General features: G+C 37.9%; 1 protein-coding gene across 3 annotated transcripts in view; it reads left to right on the forward strand.

The window, feature by feature from the left end:
- furina (furin (paired basic amino acid cleaving enzyme) a) overlaps positions 1-22,500 on the forward strand; it is a 74,169-nt gene that overhangs the window by 18,983 nt on the left and 32,686 nt on the right. For all 3 annotated transcript variants that reach the window (XM_060884511.1, XM_060884495.1, XM_060884503.1), the window contains exon 3: positions 18,850-18,948. In XM_060884511.1, coding sequence (XP_060740494.1) covers positions 18,850-18,948 — 99 coding nt within the window. The remainder of the gene's footprint in view (positions 1-18,849; positions 18,949-22,500) is intronic.

The raw sequence follows: 22,500 nt of genomic DNA on the forward strand, positions 1-22,500 counted from the left end.
TTTGATTGGGCAAATTTTCCAGTGTGATGCACTGAATACAGTGTATATAATGTACTGTATTCAATTGACATTTGGTGTTAAGCAATCTTTTTATGTGAGAATGTCATTGCAACTGGCATGGTGCCTCTGAATGTTTCTGAGCTTTGGCAACAGATGCTTGTGTCTCTCAGCTTAGGTACTAAGAGTAAGTCTGTGTCTGATTTAGTTTCTGGAGCAGTGCTCAGAAATCTGATTTGAAATCTGCGTTACATTAGAAGTTAATAAAAAACACATGATCAGTGCATCTCTAGTGTGAATTTAGGCAGAACTCAAATTCTTTGTTTAGATGTTGTAGTAGTTGTGTTCTTCATAGGCCAGGCTCATCATTCATATTGAAATAAATAGATCTTCATTTATTTTATTTTTATGTCCTATTTGACTTTAACATTACTCTCCAACAAGGGAACATAGCATTTTATCACCATGATTGTAAAAGCCGACCTTAAAAACTGCTTACATTCCAGGACAGATTGTTTGATAGCAAGCTTGGGGGGGAAAAAAGTGAATCTTCTTATCAAATAAATTCTTCAAATGGTGAGTCACTAGATTTATTGCATACAGAGGAGTTTCTTCAAGGCTGGATGTCACACATGCACTGACCATGGATGGGATTGTGAGCGGACTTGAAATATTTTCGCTTTGCTCAAGTGCATGCGTCAAGGTTAATGTCAGACCTCGAACAGAAAACCCAACATGTACGTTCCCTTAGTATAAAGGTGTGCATCCGTTTACAAAAATTAAATTTGCTGACCTTTTAATATGGATTTAAGTGATGGTAATGCTTTTAATGTCATCATTTGTTCTGAAACAAACCCCTTAACGTCATTTGTCATGGAAAGGGGCAATAAAAGATGATTTAAAATGACAGAGTTGTCATTTTTACCTTAATGGACACTTGGTTCATTACAGGAATAATTATTGAATAATGTGCTGAATTTCAGTTGGACAAAGATATGTTTGGTTTCTGTGGATGAATTGCAATTTGTAAGACTAATAATTAAGATTACTTTGCATGCTCTGTTCATACAGACTATACATATGATAAAAATCCAGTATGAAGCAGTTCTGCAGGTGGAACTGCTTTGTTTGGGTTACCAAATGTATGCACGTCTCTTGAGTCATGTATATTGAACAGTGCTCAGCTGCTATTTGCTAAGACAAACTAAAGAAACAAATTTTACCAACCAAGCATGTCTTGGCTGAATAATATTCAGAAAACTGAATTCTTTTATGAAATCATTTTGTATTCAGTGGAGTTGAACAAGGTATTTTTGGACTGTCCTCGAATTAATCTTATTAGCTGGGTACCCCATGAATTCAGCCCCTGGTCCTTATCATTTTCCAGCAGATTCCAGTGAATCATTCAAATTATTCTTTTTGTGACGTGAAAAAGTACAGCGACCCAAATAGGAATGGATTTGTTCCAGAAAGCTGAGAGAGCTATTATTTTTAAGCTTCAGTTATAGTCTTTGTTTTTGCCTGGAAGAGAGCTGTAAAACTTGTACAAATAGAAAAGATAACCGTGAGTTGGTAATAACCTTAAGAGCCATCCCTTATGTCAGCACATCGTGTAACCATGAGTAGTTTCAACACACCTTCTACTGAAGGACATTTGGCTGCATGACTGTGTGGGTGTAGGCCAGAGCTGCTGTCTCATGTAAATGCCTGAGGCTTGACCTCCTTAACACCTGAACAAAAAAACATTCTGTGATTTCTAAAGTGCAGCCTAGCTGATGCAAGTGGCCAACTCTGAACCTAAACTTTGACCATTTAAACATTAGGGTTACCTCCCCATCCTCCAGTGTAATTATACCCAACTACCTAAAAGTGTGTGTGAATGATTGGTCCAGTTAATGGACTTGAATGTCAGAGAGGTCAAAAAGCCCAATAACCAAACCCAGATGCTTTTAAGGTTACAAGTTTTAAATGCATCTCATCAAGCTTCACTAGCCTCCACCCAAAAAAAATGTTTCTTTTGTAATCATGTTTGCAGAATCCTTTGTGTAATTTGTCACTGGCAGGTCTATTAAATCATCACGTAAAGATTAAACATAAGTATTAAATGCTCAGGGCGATTACATATTTAAGTGAAGGCAGGCTTTTACTTTAGCAATTAGAAACAGATAATTTAATAAGTCCTGGTGGGTGGTGTCCACTTGTCTCTGGTGTATACGCCATATTGGAGAACGAAACCTAAACTATTCTGGAGGATTCGAGCAAACGCTGTCACTCGTTGAGGTTAAAGACAGGGAACTATAATCGGTTAGGTGTGGTGTGTAATAGGGCTGGGATGATTCACTAATCTGGCGATTCAATACATGTTGCGATTCTGTAGCTATTGCGATTCATTGTTTAAATTGTGATTTTTGTTTGCTTAATAAAGATTAGACAATGGCAAATATTTGATCATACCCTTAAAGAGACTGTATATGAGTTATATTAACAAAAACAATGCATCACATCTTTCTGAATTTTTATTTCAGGAGCATACACATACATAGTGCATAAAGAACCTTGAACCATAAAACTTTCAAGTAACAAAAATTTAATATAATTAAATGTCAACAAAATAACTAAAAACAATACTCTCTGAAATAAAATAAAAATGCTGTTAAACTGTTCCAATAAATAACAATAAATAAAAAAGCTCGACTCGTTGAGATTTGCTTAAACGTTTTTTTTTTACTTCTAACCCAACCTCGTCATAGATTTTAGGCATGATTGTGTCTGCGAAAAGCTTCCTTGATGGAATAACGTACCTCGGCTCTAAAGTATGGATCATATTTCGAAAACCTGCATTTTCCACAATGCTATAAGGTCGAATGTCTTTGCAGATAAAAAGAGCAATCGACTCTGTGATGTGTTTTGCCTTCTCCGAAGTGCATGGTAATTTGCTCAATGTCACATCTAGAATTTGTTGAGATGCTGCAGGTTGTTTGGCGTTCAGCTCGGGATGGTGTTGAGCAAGGTGCTCACTCAAGTTGGTCGTATTGCCACAATATGCCATCACTGTATGGCAGAGTTTGCATAACATTTTAGTCATGTCCAGCGCAGCTCTTCCTGGCAGTGTGTAAAATCCAAAGTGTTTCCACACTTGTGATTTTAAAACGTGAAGGTGCAGAAACAATTCTCAGAAGTTTGCTCCCCTGCCTCTGCCATGGTTTTGCTTTCTCGCGCCAGCTTAAAACGGATACGATGTCGTCTAATACAGACAACAACAAAATACGTTTCGCCCTCTGTTGGAATAAAAGCGATAACGTCTTCCCACCACCTCTCTGAATAAGTAAAATAATTAAATATATATCGATTCTGAGCTGAACAAATCGATCTCAAAATCGTTTTAAAAAGAATCGCGATAGTTTAGTGAATCGATTTTTTTTCTCCCACCCCTAGTGTGTAATATTGCTGATCTTATTATAAACTCTAGTGCTTTTGAGGTTTTTTTTATAATGACCATTTTCTTTTATTAGTATTACTGCAATGCCATTTACTCTAGGTTTTTATTAATACGTTTAAAAGTATAAGTAAAAGTTCCTTGGCACATGTCCTTTTTTTTATTAGATGTTAGTGTGTTTACTTTTATTTTTACACTCATTATTAGTCTTGTTGCCAAGCAAATATGATTCCCTTTGTGAGATGAATACAGAGGTGTATCTTTTTTATGACTGAAGGCCGTATAAGGCTGCACTATTTACATTTTAAATGGCAACGTTGAATCAGTAGTATTATTGCTTATTAAGTAGTATTAGTAGTATATATTGTTCAGTATGAAACATGTCTGATTCTTATTTATTTTATTTGTATACATTTTTTTTAATACCATCAAAAAGAAATTGTACTTGACCCTGATATTGCTTGGAACTGTTTATTCTACAAGCCTACATCTAACAGTCTCAATGATATTTATTTGTGACATGTTATGAAGTTTGTGGGTTTTGCTGCTGTGAGCTACAGATCTACTTCTCACCTGGTCTGTATTTACTCTGCACCTTCGCTATCTTTGGTATCTCCATTTCATCGAGTTGTAGGAATCCAGCCGCCACACCTGATAATGTCTCATGTTCCCTCCCAGTGTCTTTCACAGGAATGTTTCAGCTTGAGCTGTCTAGAAATGGTGCCAAATATCCAGATGTACAGGTTAGCTTTTTTTTTTTTTTTTTTTTTTTTAGCTGAATGTATCTAATGAAGGCATAAAGTGTGGAGTTTGAATACTTGCTGTCAAGTCTTTAGTTCATTTAAGAACATTCCTTAAGTTAAGATTATTGACTTAGAAAGAATATTAGAAAGTGAAACGTCATTTTGTGTTTTCACGTTTGATATGACAGACTGAACATTTTTTAAAAACAATAATTTTAAACTATTCCCTGGTGACGTGAATGAATTTGAAGCACTCATCATATATGATTTGAGCCTTAAAGTGAAGGAGGTGTTTTGCAAAGTGTATATCTTAGCTGTCTAGTCTGGACATGTCATGCTATGTAAGGAATCCTTTCTTGAGGAGTTCTCATGAAAAAACTTATTATTCTATCTTCAAGCATTCAGCTAATTTGTTTTTTCTAACACTGTTTTATTGTCAGTTAGAAAGTTGACACCTAAACTCTTTTGACACTAATGGAGGCAGGCAATGGAGAGGGTGATGAGCTGTCTTTCGGTAATGGCTGTAAAGAACATTCAGCTCAAGGGTGACTTGGCAGCAGTGAGTCTGACCACAGTCTCAGTGAGGAAGTGGTGTGGAGATAAAATTGGAATACCCATCTCCTTGTTGGTCCGGGACCCGGGCCAGACATCTATGCTCAGATTTTCTATCCTGGTGCTTGCCATTCTGGCTTTGACGGACATCCAGCTCTGCGCGTACACGACGCAAAACCACACGGCTAGCAATTACAGAGTCTTGAAAATAGCCGAGCTATGCAATGACAATGAATTCAACAACCAGTGGGGTTTTTGTACCACAAAAACATAGTCTACCACTTCCATAATATAGTGCTGGCAAGCTTGGCCTCTGCTGTTTTGCTGAAACTGCCCTTGACAGACTTGCTCTCACTAAAACTGTGGGCTGGAGAGAGATAAGCTATCCATCATCTGAATTTTTTAAGGTTTCCTACAGGAAACCTTTTTTATAGTTTTGTGAACTTGTGCTGACCCTGAATCGTCGTGTCTTTCTAACACAATACACAAATTTCCTGTCAGATGTTTAGTCACTCTATGCTTTGTGATGGGATGCTTCAGCAGACTCCAAGGGAAGTGCAGTGTTCCAGACACCGGGTGGGTGGGTGCATTGGTGAGCACTCCGCTGGCACACCACAGCTCTGGCAAGTCATCTAGAGCACTCAACAAAATGATGCCAGTTGTAAATTGGGGGCTTTTGATTACAAGACTACTGTGTTCAAAAGGTAGCTCAGAGTTTAGTGGGAGTGCTTAGAGCATACTGTGTATATACAGTATAGACAGATGCTCATAGTTTTTATACAAATACATTGCAGACTATATCCTACCAGTTTGTAGGTGAACGAATAAAGACATAAAATGATCATTTCATGTTTTAAGGGAAATAAGAGAGGAGAAAATAGTATTAAACGATGTATAGTGTGGAAATGATTTCTGGTAGTGGCGAAACTTCCTGGATGGTAGATTTTGAGGTGATTAACAATCAGGGTTTCCCGTAGAAAATTTGTTAGTTAAGGTGGTACAGTTTTGGCGGTGGCGACAGCGGGGGGGCTTCTTTGTGAGAGAGACCACAGACTTTGTACTACATTTAACAATTATTTACTTAACACTAAATATAAAATTTAAATAACATATAATAAATAAGAAAGTGCAGAACAACATTAAAAATTTTGCGGATACTCGTTTTATCAACTGGCTAGTTATCCTCCAGACAGTGACGGGCCACGTCTTTTTCTCATTTTCAGTGTGGCGCGCGTGCTCGCTCATGGTGTGAAGCGCGTCCGTGCTATTCTCCGAGAGGCACTTGACGGCCTTTTGTGCAGCGCAATTTTTTATTTTTTTTTGGACGACCTAGTTAAGGCGGTAGAGTTTCCCAGCTTAGGCGGGCCGCCCAAACTGCAAAGTGCTGCGGGAAACGATGAACAATGTTTTTGCTAGTTCTTTTAGAAATAACTAGCTTGTCCACATAGCTGACATTTTTCACTTTTTGTATGTAAGTTACAATCTGAGTGGCATGTTCATATTGGAGAGTTTAAAACCTCTGTGCAAGTCATTCCAGACCTACGTGCAGATAGTCACACGCAAACATGTCAGAACAGTCTTTTTCTTTCTACTAACAGTGAGCAATCATACCAGCCTACACTGGTGTTCAATTGCGGAGCTCCTGTGAAAGTTGGCAGGCTTGCTGATATAATCTGAATAAACTTGTGGGAACAATTTAAATATTTATCACATAGTCTTAAGCAGAAGTCATTTTAACTGTGTGCAGTCTGATCTTATAAAAATGACCCACTTGGTAAAAAGCAGAAGCCAGAAACCCAGCTGCAATAGTTTGCAAAACAGCAATAAGCTTACAGTTCATTACACCACGGGTGTGGAAGTGTGTTGTATGTTTTTTTGCTTATCGAACTTTGCTGTCCGTTAATGTCATTTATTTTTTAGTGATTTTATAACTCATTAATTTTATTTTATTTTTTTCTGTTTTTCATTGCCAATTCCATTTTAATAAATGCGAGTGAAAATCAGTTTTCATTCGATTTTACTGTAGATCAAAATCTTCTGAGGCACTTACGCTTAACTGAGAGCTTTGGCTAAATCTTCATTGAAAAGGGAAGCGTTTTCCTCTCACCGTTTTCTGCACGTTGCCAGACGTTTCTATTGAGAAATGTCAAAACTGACACTGTGGTATCTTTGCAAAATGTGGTTATTTGTGCTTCCCCTGTTTACTGGCATGATTGCATGTACTGTACTGCTGCTGGGGTAATGACTTCTTATTCTCCTCTGAATTCTTCAGAGCCTTGTTTTTGTTTATTCACTCGTCTAATTAACTCAAAACAGGTTTGAATTAATGAGATTCCTTGTGGTTGGGTTTTTTGTATATGTTCTCTGATGTCTAATTGTTTCTGCTGTTTTTATTGCTCATATTTGTGGCAGTGTACTTTTTCTCACATAGATATGCATATACCGGGACAAGATATGTTTACATGTTGCTACATTTTAAATCTAGATCTATAAAATATTATTTTTACACCCTAAAAAAACCTATAGGATGCTACGGGTGATTTCTAACGTTTATACCAAATTTAGTTTTAACTGCTGTCAGAAAGAAAAAAAATACTGATCTAAGTCTTCACTACACGTCTAATATAAATCAAATATAAAATTTCAAAAGCTAGTTGAGATTGTTTGATACTGTTTTAATAGAAAATATAGCAAAATCTTCAATTCATAAGACGTTTTTAATGATTTTTCTTTTCTTACTGGCTCTCTGATTCACACAGTTCTCCTCCAAATGTTGAGCAACATAGCAAAACAAAGCATGTATTATGTTCAGCCAGCATGAGTTTCCTGTACTGATGAGTGTTGAAATTATCCTTATTGGAAGCGTCTGAGACTTCTCGGCACTTCCTGATATGGCTTTATCTGATGCACCGCATGTACTGTATGGTGCTTAACTCCCTTCCTCCTTCCCCCTTGTTTACTAAGGAATGGTGTTTAACAAATATTAACCACAAACCTGTAAATGTCAACATCTTAACAGTTAACATTCTCTGATGGCTTGAGTTGATCAAGCTACAGAATGAGAAGGTTTTTTTTTTTTTTTTTTTTTATAAATTTCTATTCCCTGTGCTCCTGAAGTGAACTACATTCCCAGCAAAGTTGTGCTCTTGTGAGCCAGTATTGTTTTCTTAGACAGATTAGAAAGCTTGCAATCTTCCTCTAGAGACTGAATAGCAAAACTCGATCCTACTATCTTGTGCTTCATGTGTACCACAGGAACAATCCGTTCAAGCTCCTACGCACTTGTACAACATCTGGGGTGGGCGTATATCTCCTGGTTTCTCATGCTTTCACACTCTTTCAGATGAATTTTGAGTCATTGCTCAGCAAGCAAAAGAAAACTGTGAAGCACCCATTATCCATCTACTGTGTCTATTTCTGATCATTTGTATGCATCACCATAACAGCCTATTAAACTCTTTTATGCTTTATTATAGTCTTTGTATTGTAGTATTTTCTCTACTAGCTTTGAATCCATGCTGCAGTTTGAATCACTTTCATCCTCGTATCACCTACAATGAAAAACTAGAGTAGTATCACCGGTCTTTGTGCATTTTTAGCATTCAGGTTGTTCCAGTATTACAGTTAGTAATAGTACTGCATTAACAATGGAGAAAGGCTCATTAACCTGTTTATCTTTATGACTGACATGACCCTGATTTGCCAGGGAAAATTTCAGGGTGGTGCTTTTGGAACAAATGCAAAGTAATGAAATACAAAGTGCTCTCTCCTTCAGGTTTTCTATTTATTTTAGTGTGAGTAGTAACAATGGTTAAACTATGGGTAGACATGCAGTATTAAATGAGAGTCTTATGGAATTTTCATGGATATCTATGGTAGTTTTGTTTGTCATCAGAAAGAGCTAGCGACAGGTTACTGAAAGCTGAAGCTTTTCAAATGACTAATTAATGATGAAGGTAACAGGCTTCATCCCTTCCTTTTTTATTTAGTGGGCTTCTTTCATTACTGAAAATAGCCTTTTTGCTTTGTGTGGGGGAAAAAGAGACATTATTTTGAAAATTTCAAATTTACTGTTTTTCTCACTGTTGGGAAAGATGTAAACTTTACTCGAAGGTTTGCACAGGAATTAAAAGTGGTTGCATGGAAGTGTCACTTTCTGTTGTGCTGATTTGTGACTTTTGTCCTTCATAGTGATTAATATTAGTAGTGCAATCTGGCATTCCCTATGGTTTGTATAAAATGCTGAGTTGGGCCCAGTTCACCTCAGTTTTGGATCAGGACTACACAAATCATTTGAAGCTCCTGCCATCCATGAGCAAATTATGAACTCTTTCATTGAGTGCTCGACTGGCTGTGTTTCAGTGACTAAGTGACATCTACATTTCCGTGGGGCCTGTGGGAAAGACATCAGTAAATAGGGTTTTAAAAAGTGGTTGAATGCACTGCACTGCTTTAGTGCATTAGTACAGCATGCAGATAAAATTGTTTGTGAATGAGAATTGCCATGCAGGGCATGATTTAGATGTGATTAGTCAGCCACGACAGTGAGGTGGACCGATGCCAATATACGATTTCTGCTTATTATAATAATAATTTTGAAAGTATTATTCATTTATTTGTTTATTTTTGTGGTTCCCCATTTTTGCTGTTTTCTTTTACTTGCAAGTTCATTTGACAAGCCATTCTGAAAGAAAGAAAAAGGTATGTCGTGCTATCGATTCACTCGAGCATGTTGAACACAACTCCACTACAGACTCCAGAGAAGCGCTGACAGTTTTCTGCAGTCACTTTCTGCAGACTTTACCCCCTGTTCTTCCCTTCAGAAAGTAAGAATTTCAATTCTAAAAGTTGTGTATATATATATATATATGTTTACCTTTAAGTTAAGGAAGAGTTTTTGCACTGTCAGGTTTGAAACTTTCCACTTGCTCCCTGTAACTTAGCAGATCTCCTAGGTTTGCTCAATAGACTATTTTTGGTTGCTGTCACAGATTTTTGCCAAATGTGTCAAACCATTCACAATTCTTCAAACATGCAGCCATCATCATCGGAGAACTACATTCAAACCAAGTTGCCTCTATTTTATTTTTATTTTTATTTGCCATCCTTGTTTATGTGCTTTGCCAACATTAGTCACAGTAACAGTGTTACAGGTCCTTGGGAAATGCTCTTGCTAGAATTTTAACCAAAGATTTAAGGCATCTCACACCATTCCCATTCTCACATGCTTCTACTTGGTTCCAGTTGCCCAGTAACGAATTTATTTTGCGGCTATTGTTTATAATTCACTAAATGGCTTAAGGAATATATGTATTTTTAATCTGTTAAAGAACACCTACTTAACAGGTCTCTTAGGCCACCCTGGTTGGTTCTCAGTTATGTGGCTGACCATCTTGGTTGATTCAGGCCAAGTCATCCATGGCCTTGTTCCATTTCTAGCTCTAAATAGTGGATTTTCACAAATGTTACATGTTAATGTTATTCATAAAGTATTTTTGTGAGCACTTGCAAATGGAGAGGTAAAAACTCTATGGATGGAGCCTGGATTAACACGTGCCAAACATATGTAACATCTTTACAAATCCTAACTTGGTTTTATTCCTTTTTTAAATGCTGCATGTGTTTCTCTGACTGGGTGATATGGACATGTATGTCTGTCATGATGGAGAAGGTTTTCTCTAAACTGCATGCATTCATGATTGGTCTGCAGAATACCTTCCCAAACTACATGTGAACAGCAAAAGTATTTACCTTTTAGGTAGCTACATCTTTTAGTCAGGCTGGTGCCCATTCTGTGTCGTAGTGTTGTAGGGAGTTTGCACTGTCACTCTCTTCAGTGCTAGTAAATTAGTTAAGCAAATCTGCTTTTACCCCATCGATGTAGATAATATTGGAAATTATGTATCGATAGATATTTTTCTATCATCCTACAATATGCATCACCATATGTCCCATCCCTAGTACTTACTACACAAGGGAGTTGAAATGGCCCCATTGTGGCATAATGTCATAAATAATCAGTGAGCATGACTGTACCAGGTTACTGATGAACAATGAAACCTATTCATGCAGTAATCTGAGCAAATCTTGAAAATGGGGACAAGAGGCACACATGAGAGGAAACGATGTCTCATGGTATTGATGCATGGTTAAATATTTATACGTATGCTAACATAAACTACCAATCATGGATGAAATAAGTTCAAACGGAGTCTGATTTCTACCAAAAGAATGCAGCTGCTTGACCAATTGTTTGGGGTCATTTGATCTGGTTTCATGTGTTTCTTCTGATTGTTTAATTTATGATATTTAATATGATGCTCTTTTATCCATAACTTCAATGACCTTTTATTGTAATACTTAAGCTGCGAATATATTTTCACCTTGCCTAAACCTTTAAGGAGTTGACTATATAAAAGAACTGTTTAAAGTGTGGAGCAGATTTTTTTTTTTTTTTCCCCCCCTCAGGCTTCTTTTGACTTTTGGCTTTGCTTCAACCGTGATATTGGATTGTGTCTATCTTCACTCGGCCTTACAGCCCATGTAAATTCATGGAGTGAAAAAATAACACCAAAGCACGAGCAAGCACCATCTTTCTTGCTCTGTAATGGAGCAGTCTTTTGATGTCACCTTGCCATAAGTTTGCATGGCTGAAATCGAGAGTACTTTTAACTTTCCCTTTGAGAATACTTTCATTTAAAAGGGAAAATTCTCAGGAGGGGAAAGTCAGAACAATATTTTTATGCGAATCATTTCTCCTTCAACTGTAACCATCCTTCGGCCATAAGCTCTTCTAAGCACTGGGGTTGGATTTTATTATTATTAGGGTTCAAGCGCGAAGCGCTGGAAACCTATTGTTTTTGTTAGGATTTTTATTATTATTATTATTATTATTATTATTATCAGGGTTCAAGCCCGAAGCTCGTTCTCGTACTCGGCAGAAGTGCTTTAGCCGTACCGGATACTTGTTTCAGCCAAGTATCCGGCCCATCTCTAATGGATATGACTTTGTTTATTTTAGGGAAAACTGGATGGGTGAGTACTTCACATGACCTATGTTGTGGCACCCTCTGTAGCATGACATATGTAGCATGACATGACATATATATTGTCATGTCAATCCAAAGGCCTTAAACGCTTGAACCCGGGAAATGCTGCTTGCAGCTTTAATTCTTTTTAATATTACTTTACAGAAGGAGGTTTAGCCATATGATAAATTACTCACACTGTTAGTCACTTTTCCCTGAAACAAACCAAAATGGTAAAAACAAACTGCACTTTGTAGAAACCTGTTCTGGTTTTAATGATTTTTTTTTTTTTTTTTTTTTTTTATATTGCTCTTGCCGCTTCAAGCCATCCCTGACTCTTCTCATTTCAAATCAAAAAAACTTACTGTGAATATTTGTTTTGCTTCTTTTCAGTCTAATAAGCTTAGGTCCTGGTGAAGTGCCTTTCTAGCTGTCATTTTGCATCCAAGCTGAAGGCTATTAAGCCTAATACTTGCATAATACATAGTGTTTTGAAGACCCAATCCAGCATCCATTTTTGCTGTCACATGCCTGTTTTTAAACACAGTCTGTGTCACAGGCTACTGACACAATCACTCTTGAACACAGAAAGGCAGTCTGTTAATTATTTGCTAGTAGTAGAGTTGTGTTTTTCTGTCCTTTTCACAGCTCACATGCTCTGTGAATTGAGAGCTGTTCACAAGGCTATTAAGCTTGCTGTGTTCATGCCCTTGAGAAAACCTAATGGCAGCGATTTCGCTCTGTACATGAGGTGATGCAGCACAGAATATATAAAGGTTAAAAGCTCATTGAATCATCATAACTGGTGGCACTTTAATAAACACTCATCTTAAACCCAACACCTGGCAGGCAGCTTTTTCATGCATAAACTTTTTCATCAAACATTATTTGTTAAAATACAGCAGTAATGCGTCCAGTACAGACAGTTTCATAAAGCATTGACTTACTTACTGAGAGTGTATTTTGAGATCTGTGAGTTTTTGACAGATGTGTAGAATAAGCCCTGTTTCCTGCCTAAGGGTCACAAGCCTTTACTTGTATCAAAGGCCAGAATCTGACCTCTTTTGTAAAAGACTCTGGCAATAAAACACTGCTTTTGTGCAAGTGATCAAAATAGCTTATAATGCATCTTATGACTTTGTTCCATTTCTTTTATTGAATCCATTAGAAAATACTGGTCGTAGTATGGAGGAATTGTAATGTAGGCTATGGAGTTTTAAAAATGCACCAAGAGTGACCATATTATGAGATTGACATTATACACTATTAATTTTATACATGGTGGTGGTGGCGGCATCATGTTTTGAGTTATCTGTTTTTATTCATCCGAGTTGTAATAAAAGTGAAAAAGTGCACTCTCAATACAATGGACTCTCAATGGACTTCATAATATCCATGTTACTTACACAAAATAAACTGTATAAACACATGTCCACAAGTAATTAGAGCCGTCTAGTGCTGCTGCACCAGGCTGGTGCCTTTATGCTGAAACTGCCCTGTGAGAAGCTTTTCTCCCCTCTTTAGAACCGGAGGTCAGAATTGTTCCTTATTAACCTTGTGCAGCTTGTTAACTTTCTGCCAGTAAATGGAGCGTCTCAGCAAAAGTAGCCTGAATGCTTCACAAACTCTCAAAGAATGTAAAGATTAAGGAAAGGCTGCACAAAATGGGGAAAGTGAGAGCAGAAAGTTAAAGGGCAACATTTGTCAGACATTTTTACCCTACCGTCTTCAGTTAAAAATAAGTTTTCTGTAAGTCTCCTTCAGTGTCCACACTCTGATTAATGATTCTTGCTGCTGTCTGATGGATTGTGCCCCATTACCCAAAACCTACACAATATTCCTCTTTTCATATGTTTTACTGATGGAACAATTATACCAAGATTCCTTGACTAACTCTGAAATGGCTGTTCGCTTTATGGATGATGATTTTTTTCTCCTGCCCGAGGAGCTTTTCGGCAGGGGTTATTTATTTTGTAGCATCCTGGAAATGATCTGCCCTCCACAGTGGCAAGAGATTGAGAAGTCCTGTTTGGGTTGGGTCATAGTAACAGATGGTAAAATATTTTCGTTTTAGCAAGCATTAAATTATCTTTTAAAGCATTCTCTTTTAATAGCATCTCCACTTGCCCTGTAGAACACACAGGTGTTACACCTTAGTATGCTTAGATTTTTGCTTACTGTTTTATGTTTCCGTCGCAAATTTTATTTATTTATTTTTTTTTGACAGTTTTGATTGTTTTCGGTTAGATAGGGTCTGAGGGATGGCCATGTATTTATTTTTTTTTTCCTTTTCTTTGTATCCGGTTAACGGAGTTGTAAATATGTTAGAGAGATTTTTATTTATTATTTTGGCCTTGCCGACTTCTGAAGCCGTCACCACAGCTTGTCACGTTAACTGAATTCCTCTTGATGGTTACATGTGATTTTTAAGAATGGAACTGAATTTATTTTTAATATCAGTCATGTTGTTATAGTCTTGATAGCTAGTCTACTGTGCATCATGACGGATGACCTAAAGCTTTGCGCCAAAATGCAGCTTCAAAAAATGATGCTTAAATCAATGTGGACTTTCCTGATGTAAGCGCCGTAACTTCCGATTTGCCGGCATACTGCAAGGTTGCTGATAGAAAGCAAAGAAGAATGTGAGGGGTTTTATCCCCCCCCCCCCCCTTTTTTTTTTTTTTTTTACTCAGCCCCCGGGAAAGCTAGCATGCAGCTGGCACCTTTTCCACTGGGCCTCATCATAAATTTGTGTGGAATCTTCTGGGGATTCATTTGCAGTAGATGAAATGCTAATAGCCTCATATTTAGGAAAAATGAGAAAAAAATGTGCTGTTAGGCGACCATTAAGTGTTCCTGGCGTGAGCATGGCACTGGCACATTTCTGGCACATCTGCTCGATTGAGAAATTGTTCTAATTGGTCATTGTCCATGCGCACCAGGACGTTGTGGTGCAGTCTTGTCTATGTCCACACATGTGCTGTGAACTGTGTGTAAACTCATTATGGACTCCTAGAAGACTGCAGAGCTGCTGACTTGGAAATGTGGAAAAGTTAACCTTTTCTATTTTGAGGAGATCTCCTAATACTTGCTTGTCCTGATGCTTGCATTAGTTCCGGACTCAGTTTGGCACAATTGGTGAAGCATGAACACTGTTTTCATGATTAGGAAAGCTTCAGAGGACTGATCTATGAACCTTATGAAATGAGTGGTCTGGGGTACCTTTTCACCAAACCCTTGTGCGATTTCATATGAGGTGTGGAACATGGTTCACTTGTCATTTTACTTCCTGCTTTCATGTAGATCATCAGCGCTGTAATTAGCTTGACCTTTCTGGTGAGTGTATTGGCTCCAAGAGCAAAACACAATACACATCTCATGTCTGCCTGCATTGATAAGTTATTTTCTACAAGCTTGGCTCCATGTTTGCAGTTTTTCTTTGTGATGAAATGCCATGTCATGCAAAAAGTTCTGTTTTTCCTCTGCTTCAGTGTCGGAGAAAAAGAAAACATATGAACCTAATTCTTATTATTTGGCACTCCTGATCTTTGAAATTGAATTGATCCATGATTTTAGAGCATCTGTGTGAAAGTAAACCTGTGATTTATGAAACGAACTCAGATGCAGAATTGGGTATTTGGCAAAGTGCAAAAACACCCAGAGCTTCTATTAGGAACCAAGCCATTTCTTCCCTGCAGGAAATTTATCCCATTCAACCAGCTCCCTTTTTTTTTTTTTTGCTTCAGTATTTTAGAAGGAACTTATTTGGAGCAGTCTACCACCATCAATATGCACCTATGTTAATAAACATTGCATATCTTTTTCCCCAGAGGTTCAGAGCTTCTGTCTGGCTGCTCTCACACTCAAGAAATGAAAACAAATCTCAAAGGATCCCACATCCCAGTGCACACCTAGTCCACTGAATTTTAGGGAGATTGACGAAAGGCATAAATAACACGCGTTACCAGTGTAAAGGACGACTAAAAAAGGAAAACGGTCTATAGAAGTGTAGGCTCCTGATGTTTGAGACAACAGCATACGATTGATGAAGCAAAACTACTCTTGAGATGAAAGAGTCGGGAGAGACAGAGGACATGTTCATACTGGGTGAAAAATCCCAGATGGCCATCTTTTGCTGCTCTGCTTAAGGCTATAAATTTGGGCTTTATATTTAGGAGGGGAAACTTCTCATTATCTGTAGCTTGCACATGTGGGTTCATGTGTCTGGCTAAGTGAGATACGGTGCGTTTCTTTAAGACTTTATGTAAACAGGGGCCTGTATATTAAACTCCCACTGTAGACTTTTCAGACACATATTTTGTGTAAGATGTACATGATTAGGTTGACACTGATCTTCCTGAATAAATGCCTGAATAAGCTCTCGCAGCGAAATTTAAAAAAAAAAAGATCAGAAATGTCACTCCCCTGAAAGTAAGATCATTTTTATGCATCGTATCTGTGTGAACATTGCCATGAGCCAAGCTTGCTCTAGTATCCCATGCAGAGTAGCATGAGGGTTCTGCTTTTCTGCAGAATTAATTCTCATTTTCAGGTGGTCTGCTTTTTTATTCCAAGTTGATCTTGACATTTATATAATTGGAAAATAAACAATTGCTGTATTATTTTTAAAACATGCATGGCATTGCATTTCAATGAGGTTTTTGAATAGCCCTTCCATTTCAGTAATTACCCAGAGAGGCTGCTGCAAATTTAACACGGTCTGTGCTGCCTTTCAACATTCTGCATTCCCTTTGTTTTGTTTTTTTTTGTTTTTTTTCCACCACTGGAACACACTTGGTTTCCATTAGACCTCTTCCTTAGTTAAAATGTAGCAGGAGATTGTGTGCTTGTAAAGATTGCTATGCAGATAGTTAAGAGCTCTAATGGTACATGTCAGGTTAGTTGGAGGCTAATTGTAGATGATGGCACTAATTTGTGTGGGAATGTGGGGCTCTTGTTTCAAACCCTCGTGCTGCTCAGCTCTCCTTTCGGAACCTACACGATGAGTCGAAGGTACACTGGTAGGTAATTAAGCCACCTGCACATTTCTCATGACACACCGCTGCTTTTAGATGTTGGCGCAGTGTAGCACTGTCAAGCTAGCTCTACTGCCGTGTCTTGCCTGTTTATTAAGGTCTGCTTTCAGCCTTGTCCATAAATATCTTTCTCCATGACGCTCTCCTCATTCCTTTGAAAAGCAGTACAAGTGCAGGCCCTCCCAGACTTGGCATTAGAAACCTTTGAGATACATCTTTGGCTTGGATTTCAGGATTCCAGATTAGAGGTTAAAGACACATCTCTGCTTTAGAGATCAGCTCTGTGTTTTGTTGGTATGTTTTGGGAAAGAAGTACAGCTGCCTTGTGTGTGTCAGGGGGTTGAACTCCCTGGTGGGAAAAGAAATTGAAAGCTATGACATCAGCTCTGATTTTCATCTTTGTGCTTGCCTAAGCCTGGAGCCAGAAGCTCCAAATCTAGCTGTGACTTGCGTCTTAAGCCTTTACCGTCTCTTATATAGGCTTGAACAAAATGCACCTGCTCTGCTCTTCATTCCCTTCTCCATTGCTTTATAGGGATATATGGCTACTTAGAATTTTCCTTATCATCCCAAACATTCTCCTTCTTTTGTTGTACCATACGTATTTCTTTATGCAGTAATACTTTTATTCATATTTCTTTCCTGTTTTGCAATCAGTGATTTTTCTTTTATGTTCGGTAGACTTCTCTGCTTAATTCTCTGCCTTGGAGCAAATCTGTTTTGGGAACACTGTCTGCTTTTCTCTTCCATGCTGCTTTTGTTTGGCTTATGGTGTTTGGGCGGACATGTTGTAATCCATGCTGTTTACTTGAGATTAAATATGAGAAATGGGACTGAAAACCTTCTTGTCTGAATGGTGATTGATTTATTTTTTTTTTTTTTATTTAACATTACTATCAGCACAAAGCTATTACCATATCTGTTAAAAATCAGTATCAAACCCAAAGGATTATATTTACACCTGTGGAATAGCACCCCAGTCACTAAATATATAGGGCGTGTGTTTAATATGTTCATGGGAAGTTAAGCGAATTAGGATCCCTAAAATAGGAGAGTACTCAAAATGAATTCCATCCTACTGATGTGAAAAATTGAGAACATCATTTTTAATATCACTGAACATAACACAAAGTCTCTTAGATCGCTGCATAATTGTCTGTCTGGTTTTTAGTTAGTTTTTGCTTATTTCCATTTTACGTTTTTACGTTTGCTCTCATTTTTCATTTTCCAGCTGACCATGATCTATTCAGCTGTTTAGAATCTAAAGAAACAATCAGTTTGTCATTCGAGGCCATTAGATGGGGGGGGGGGTGTTTTTCTTTTCTCCCCCCTCTCTTTCCCCTGGGCTGAATAATGTAAACCCTATCATGTCTTACAGCTATTTTGTCACAGTTAGACGAGTCAAGGCTTCTCACACATGTCATGAGCTTAGCAGCGCATGAACTCACATTCATCAGAGGGAGAATCAATCTGCTTGAAAACTGAAGCTAAGCAGTTGTGTGGATGTGAAGTCAGACTGACTTCAGATCAGTACATCAGGCCGTGTGTGTTCATCATTGTGTCTGTGCCTTTTATCTGAAACTGAGGTCACGGTCGGGGCACTTGGACTGCTCAAAGATGACCTGTATCTCTGAAGCAGCTTAATCTACACTGCCTGTTTTCATTAAGGCAGTCTTAACTCGGCAGCTTCATTAAGTGTAGCTGTCTCGCTGTGTGTCTAATTCTCTTAGATTTTTTTTCTTTTCATGTCAGAGTAGAGTGCTCCTGTCTTTCTGCCATGCTCTTTTGATCTTTTTTCTTTTTATAGTTACTATATCTGTCTAGCCTTTTTATTTCATTAGTGTATCATGCCGACTTTTTTTTTTTTTTTTTGCCTTACTCTCATTTTGTAGAGATGTACCATGTCTCTGGAAAAGGGTCATTTTTATGTGATGTACTGCTCCCATGTCCAAAATCATTTTGAATGCTTCCTCATTTACAAAAAACACTCAAGCTTTACCAAGCATATCTTTAAGGTGCAAGTCTAAATGTTTTTCCCCATCTGTGTGTTTTGGCAGGTATTTGGAGAATATTACCATTTCCGGCAACACCGGGTGCTGAAAAGGTCTTTATCTCCGCACAGAGGAACACACATTCGCCTGCACAGAGAACCCCAGGTATGTGAGAGATGTTACACACACACACTTTAAATATCTGAAAGCAGTGCAGGGGTGTGTACATGTATAAAAACATATATAGACACTCACACACACGTTTTCTGGAATAATTTAGTAAAATATAATAATGCCACAGTCCAACTGCATCAGACTAGAAGAGGCAGGAGAGTGTTTTGGGAGTATCAAGCAATTTTACTTCAGTCTGCAGGCTCTGTGTGTGTGTGTGTGTACACTTATGCACTTTTAGTGGATCTTAAATTTTGTCTGATTTTAAATGGTCTGGGCAATCTTTAATCCTTCAGGTAATGGTGGCTGTAAGCTTCATTCTCCACATAGGTATAACTATATTGTAGCCTATGCGTTGTGTAGCAAGCCTTTGGCTTGCTCATTAGGGAAAATTGTTAGATATATATATAGTAACTTCATTTTAACTTTTACAATTTTTATTCTCTTTCTAATTGCTTGTGTGATTTGGTATATGCACATCAATTTATTTGTATGGGAATTTTAAGTGATTTGTCTACATACAAACTGAAAATTTTGGATTCTGCAAAATGAGTTCATTGTGGCCTGTCAATCTTTTCATGTAAACATAACCTTTTGTAAGAGCTTGTAAGCCTTATCTGGAATTGATTTCCTTTGTGAAAACAGTGTTATGAGCCCTGGTATGTCTTGTTTGCTCATGATTGAACTTTGTTCTTTTGCCCCATGTTATCCTTGGCTTGTACTATCTTCCAGTTGATGCTTTTTGTGGCACATTTTAATTAAAGTCCCCTCTGAAGCTCTTCTGGTGGTGCCATCTCCTTCAAATCCTCCCACCTCAACTCCTTATATTTGTGTGGTGTTGAATTAAGACCACATAAAGGACAGCCTTCCTGTTTCTTTGACAGTTTCAGAAACATGAGAGTTTGAAGTTGAGTTGCCTCCAATGGCTTGTCTCCAACATCTGCCGCTATTCAGAGTTATTTGAGTGTTTGTCACTCGCCATCCGCTTCAATCCAGATGGCAAGATCAGAGGCGACATGAAACATGATATGCACACCTTAAGTTCCAGAGGCTAGAACTCTTCTTAATGGAAATCACCGAGTGGATCAGCATGTGCCATTACTCACCTTCTAGAGGGGGCTAAAGTGTACTTGCAGACTTGTGCTGGATAGCCTGCAGGAGTTATCCTGGCTACCTAGAGGTGCAAAAACACTCTAGTCTGGTGTTCAGAAGTGATGAGGTGTGTGAATAATGAGGCCACCTGGGATCTTGCTATAATGACTGCACACTGGGTGGGATGTCCATGTGTCTCTCTAATGTGTGTGAATGCCCCAGATCTACACAGACCAGCGGCGCCCCAGAGGTTCAACAGCCATTAATTCAGATTTGATAGAAAAAATATAATTTAGTGGGCCCAAGCCCCTCCCTTCCCTTTTTAAAGGGGTTTTTCTCTCCCCATTACTTGGTTTTTACTGTCCAACTCAAGTCATTTCTTCTAATATTTAGTTAATGATAGTGGATCCACCACATTTTAGACAGGTGATTTGAATCTTTTAAGAAATGCACTGCTGGAAGACTTTCAGTTCTGCCAGATGCTTTTGCCTACTTTCTGATCAAAGCTTGATGAGATTTCCGCTAGCTGCCCTACTCCACTTCCTGTTGTTGAATTCTTCTGCTCCCTTAGTGCCAAGTTGAAATGGGAACCTTCCTGGCATTTAAGCAGCCCTTATCACCAATAACATAACGTGGACAGAAAACATTGTGGTCACATAAATATTCCCTTTTACATATTCCTTCTATTGATTTTGAAGTTGTACTGAACTAGACTTATAAAAATAGGAGAGGTGAGGAAAATTGTCAAAACCTTATCTTTGAAAACTTCTAATGGGAGCTTTCAGACCTGTTATGCTGCCATCAGGGCTTCATGTTTCATATCATGCCCTGAGGAAATTACAATAATTTTCTTCCAGACAGACAAATATCTACTTCAGATTTGTGCTACCCACCACCGCCTGCTGTATTTGAAACGTCTGGAGAGTGGCCGGTCAGTTAAGCTTTTCCAGATTACAAGCTTCCAGACTCGTTTATAATGGAGATTTTTATCTCCACGGCTGAAGCTTCTGGTCTGCATCTTTCTGTCCTTCCCAGTTATTTGGAAAAATCACTGCCTGAGGCCTTGGCCAATGTTTTTATCCACTTTAAAGTCTGAACAGCAGAATTGCTAGCATGTTAAGATTAGTTTGTTTATCATGCTTAAACTTTAAGAAAAACAAGACTGTGATTTGGGCTTTAGTAGATGCTTCAGCAGATCAGACATTTTGCTTATTAGCAGGTCTGATGGATCTGCATACAAATATTGCAGTGGTGGCATATTTTCAATAGCTACTTACTTGCTTCTGATTTCTTTCTAAATTGTCCTTAAGCATTGATTGAAATGACTTAAAAGGGAGCAGAATCCTGTTTATATGCAGGACTGTGTACACAGTCCAGAGTGTCAAGAGAGTCTGAATCACTTAGGTTTAGCACAGGGTCTCATTAACACTATACTCAAGGTTGGAATGGAATTGGTTCCTTTTGTGTTGCTGCTCTGTGAAGTGAACCTAGACATAGTCGCATGTCGCAAGAATGCTCTCAGGTTTACATGATAACTGTCAGGTAGTGCTCTCTGTGGATGCAGTTAATTCCCATTGGGGTCAAGGAGCTCAACATTATCTCTTTGTACAGAATTACAGAGAAATTGGACTTATCCCATGATCCTCATTCTATTCTTCCTTCACATAATGCATTTGACATCAAAATAAACGAGACTTTAGTTGGCCTAAGATGACTGACTTATGGGAAATCTTGCCTACTGATTAGTTGCCTTTATTCAAGAAATCTTTAGACATATACTAAGCTCAGACAGCTTTTTAATATCTAATGACCTCAGCATTATAAGGTTGGTTTTAATAACTAAAAGCTATTAGATTTCTAAACCCACTCCTGGATAAAGCAGTAATCCACATGTGTAGTTCAAAAAAGGCAAAGCACTTCAGAAGTAAAATCCCGAGACATTCATAAAGTAGACTTTTAACCAGGTGTCAGATATAATGACATGCTTGGGTGTTTGGCTTTATTGGGTTTATTGATAATAGGTCATATGAGGCAAAAAAAAAAAAAGTGTGGTGTTATAACATTGTAATTTCAAGCAAAAGGGTTTCACATAGGAAACACTAACATTGTGCTATTCATATTAAAGCTATGCTATCACTGTATACAACTACATCTGGTTTAATATTTTTAACTTATGGTGGCCTAATGCACAACATTTGTAGTGTTTCACCTGGATTAACTATTCTGTTTGTAATATTACTTTATCCTGTTATGTCTAGGACCATAGTAAAAAGAAAATAGTAATAAGGAAAATAGGTTTATATACAGTAAGCTATAGCTGCTTAGAATTTTGTTTTATTTAATTATATTTTTTTTAAAAAAAGAGTGTTTATTTCAAATGTAATAAAACCCCAACAGTTTAACCCTCTAGGTTAAGTAGACCACATGGATGCTTGTTGTGATTTTACGTGATTA

The sequence above is a fragment of the Tachysurus vachellii genome, chromosome 1 (assembly GCF_030014155.1).
Source record: "Tachysurus vachellii isolate PV-2020 chromosome 1, HZAU_Pvac_v1, whole genome shotgun sequence".
Taxonomy (NCBI): domain Eukaryota; kingdom Metazoa; phylum Chordata; class Actinopteri; order Siluriformes; family Bagridae; genus Tachysurus; species Tachysurus vachellii.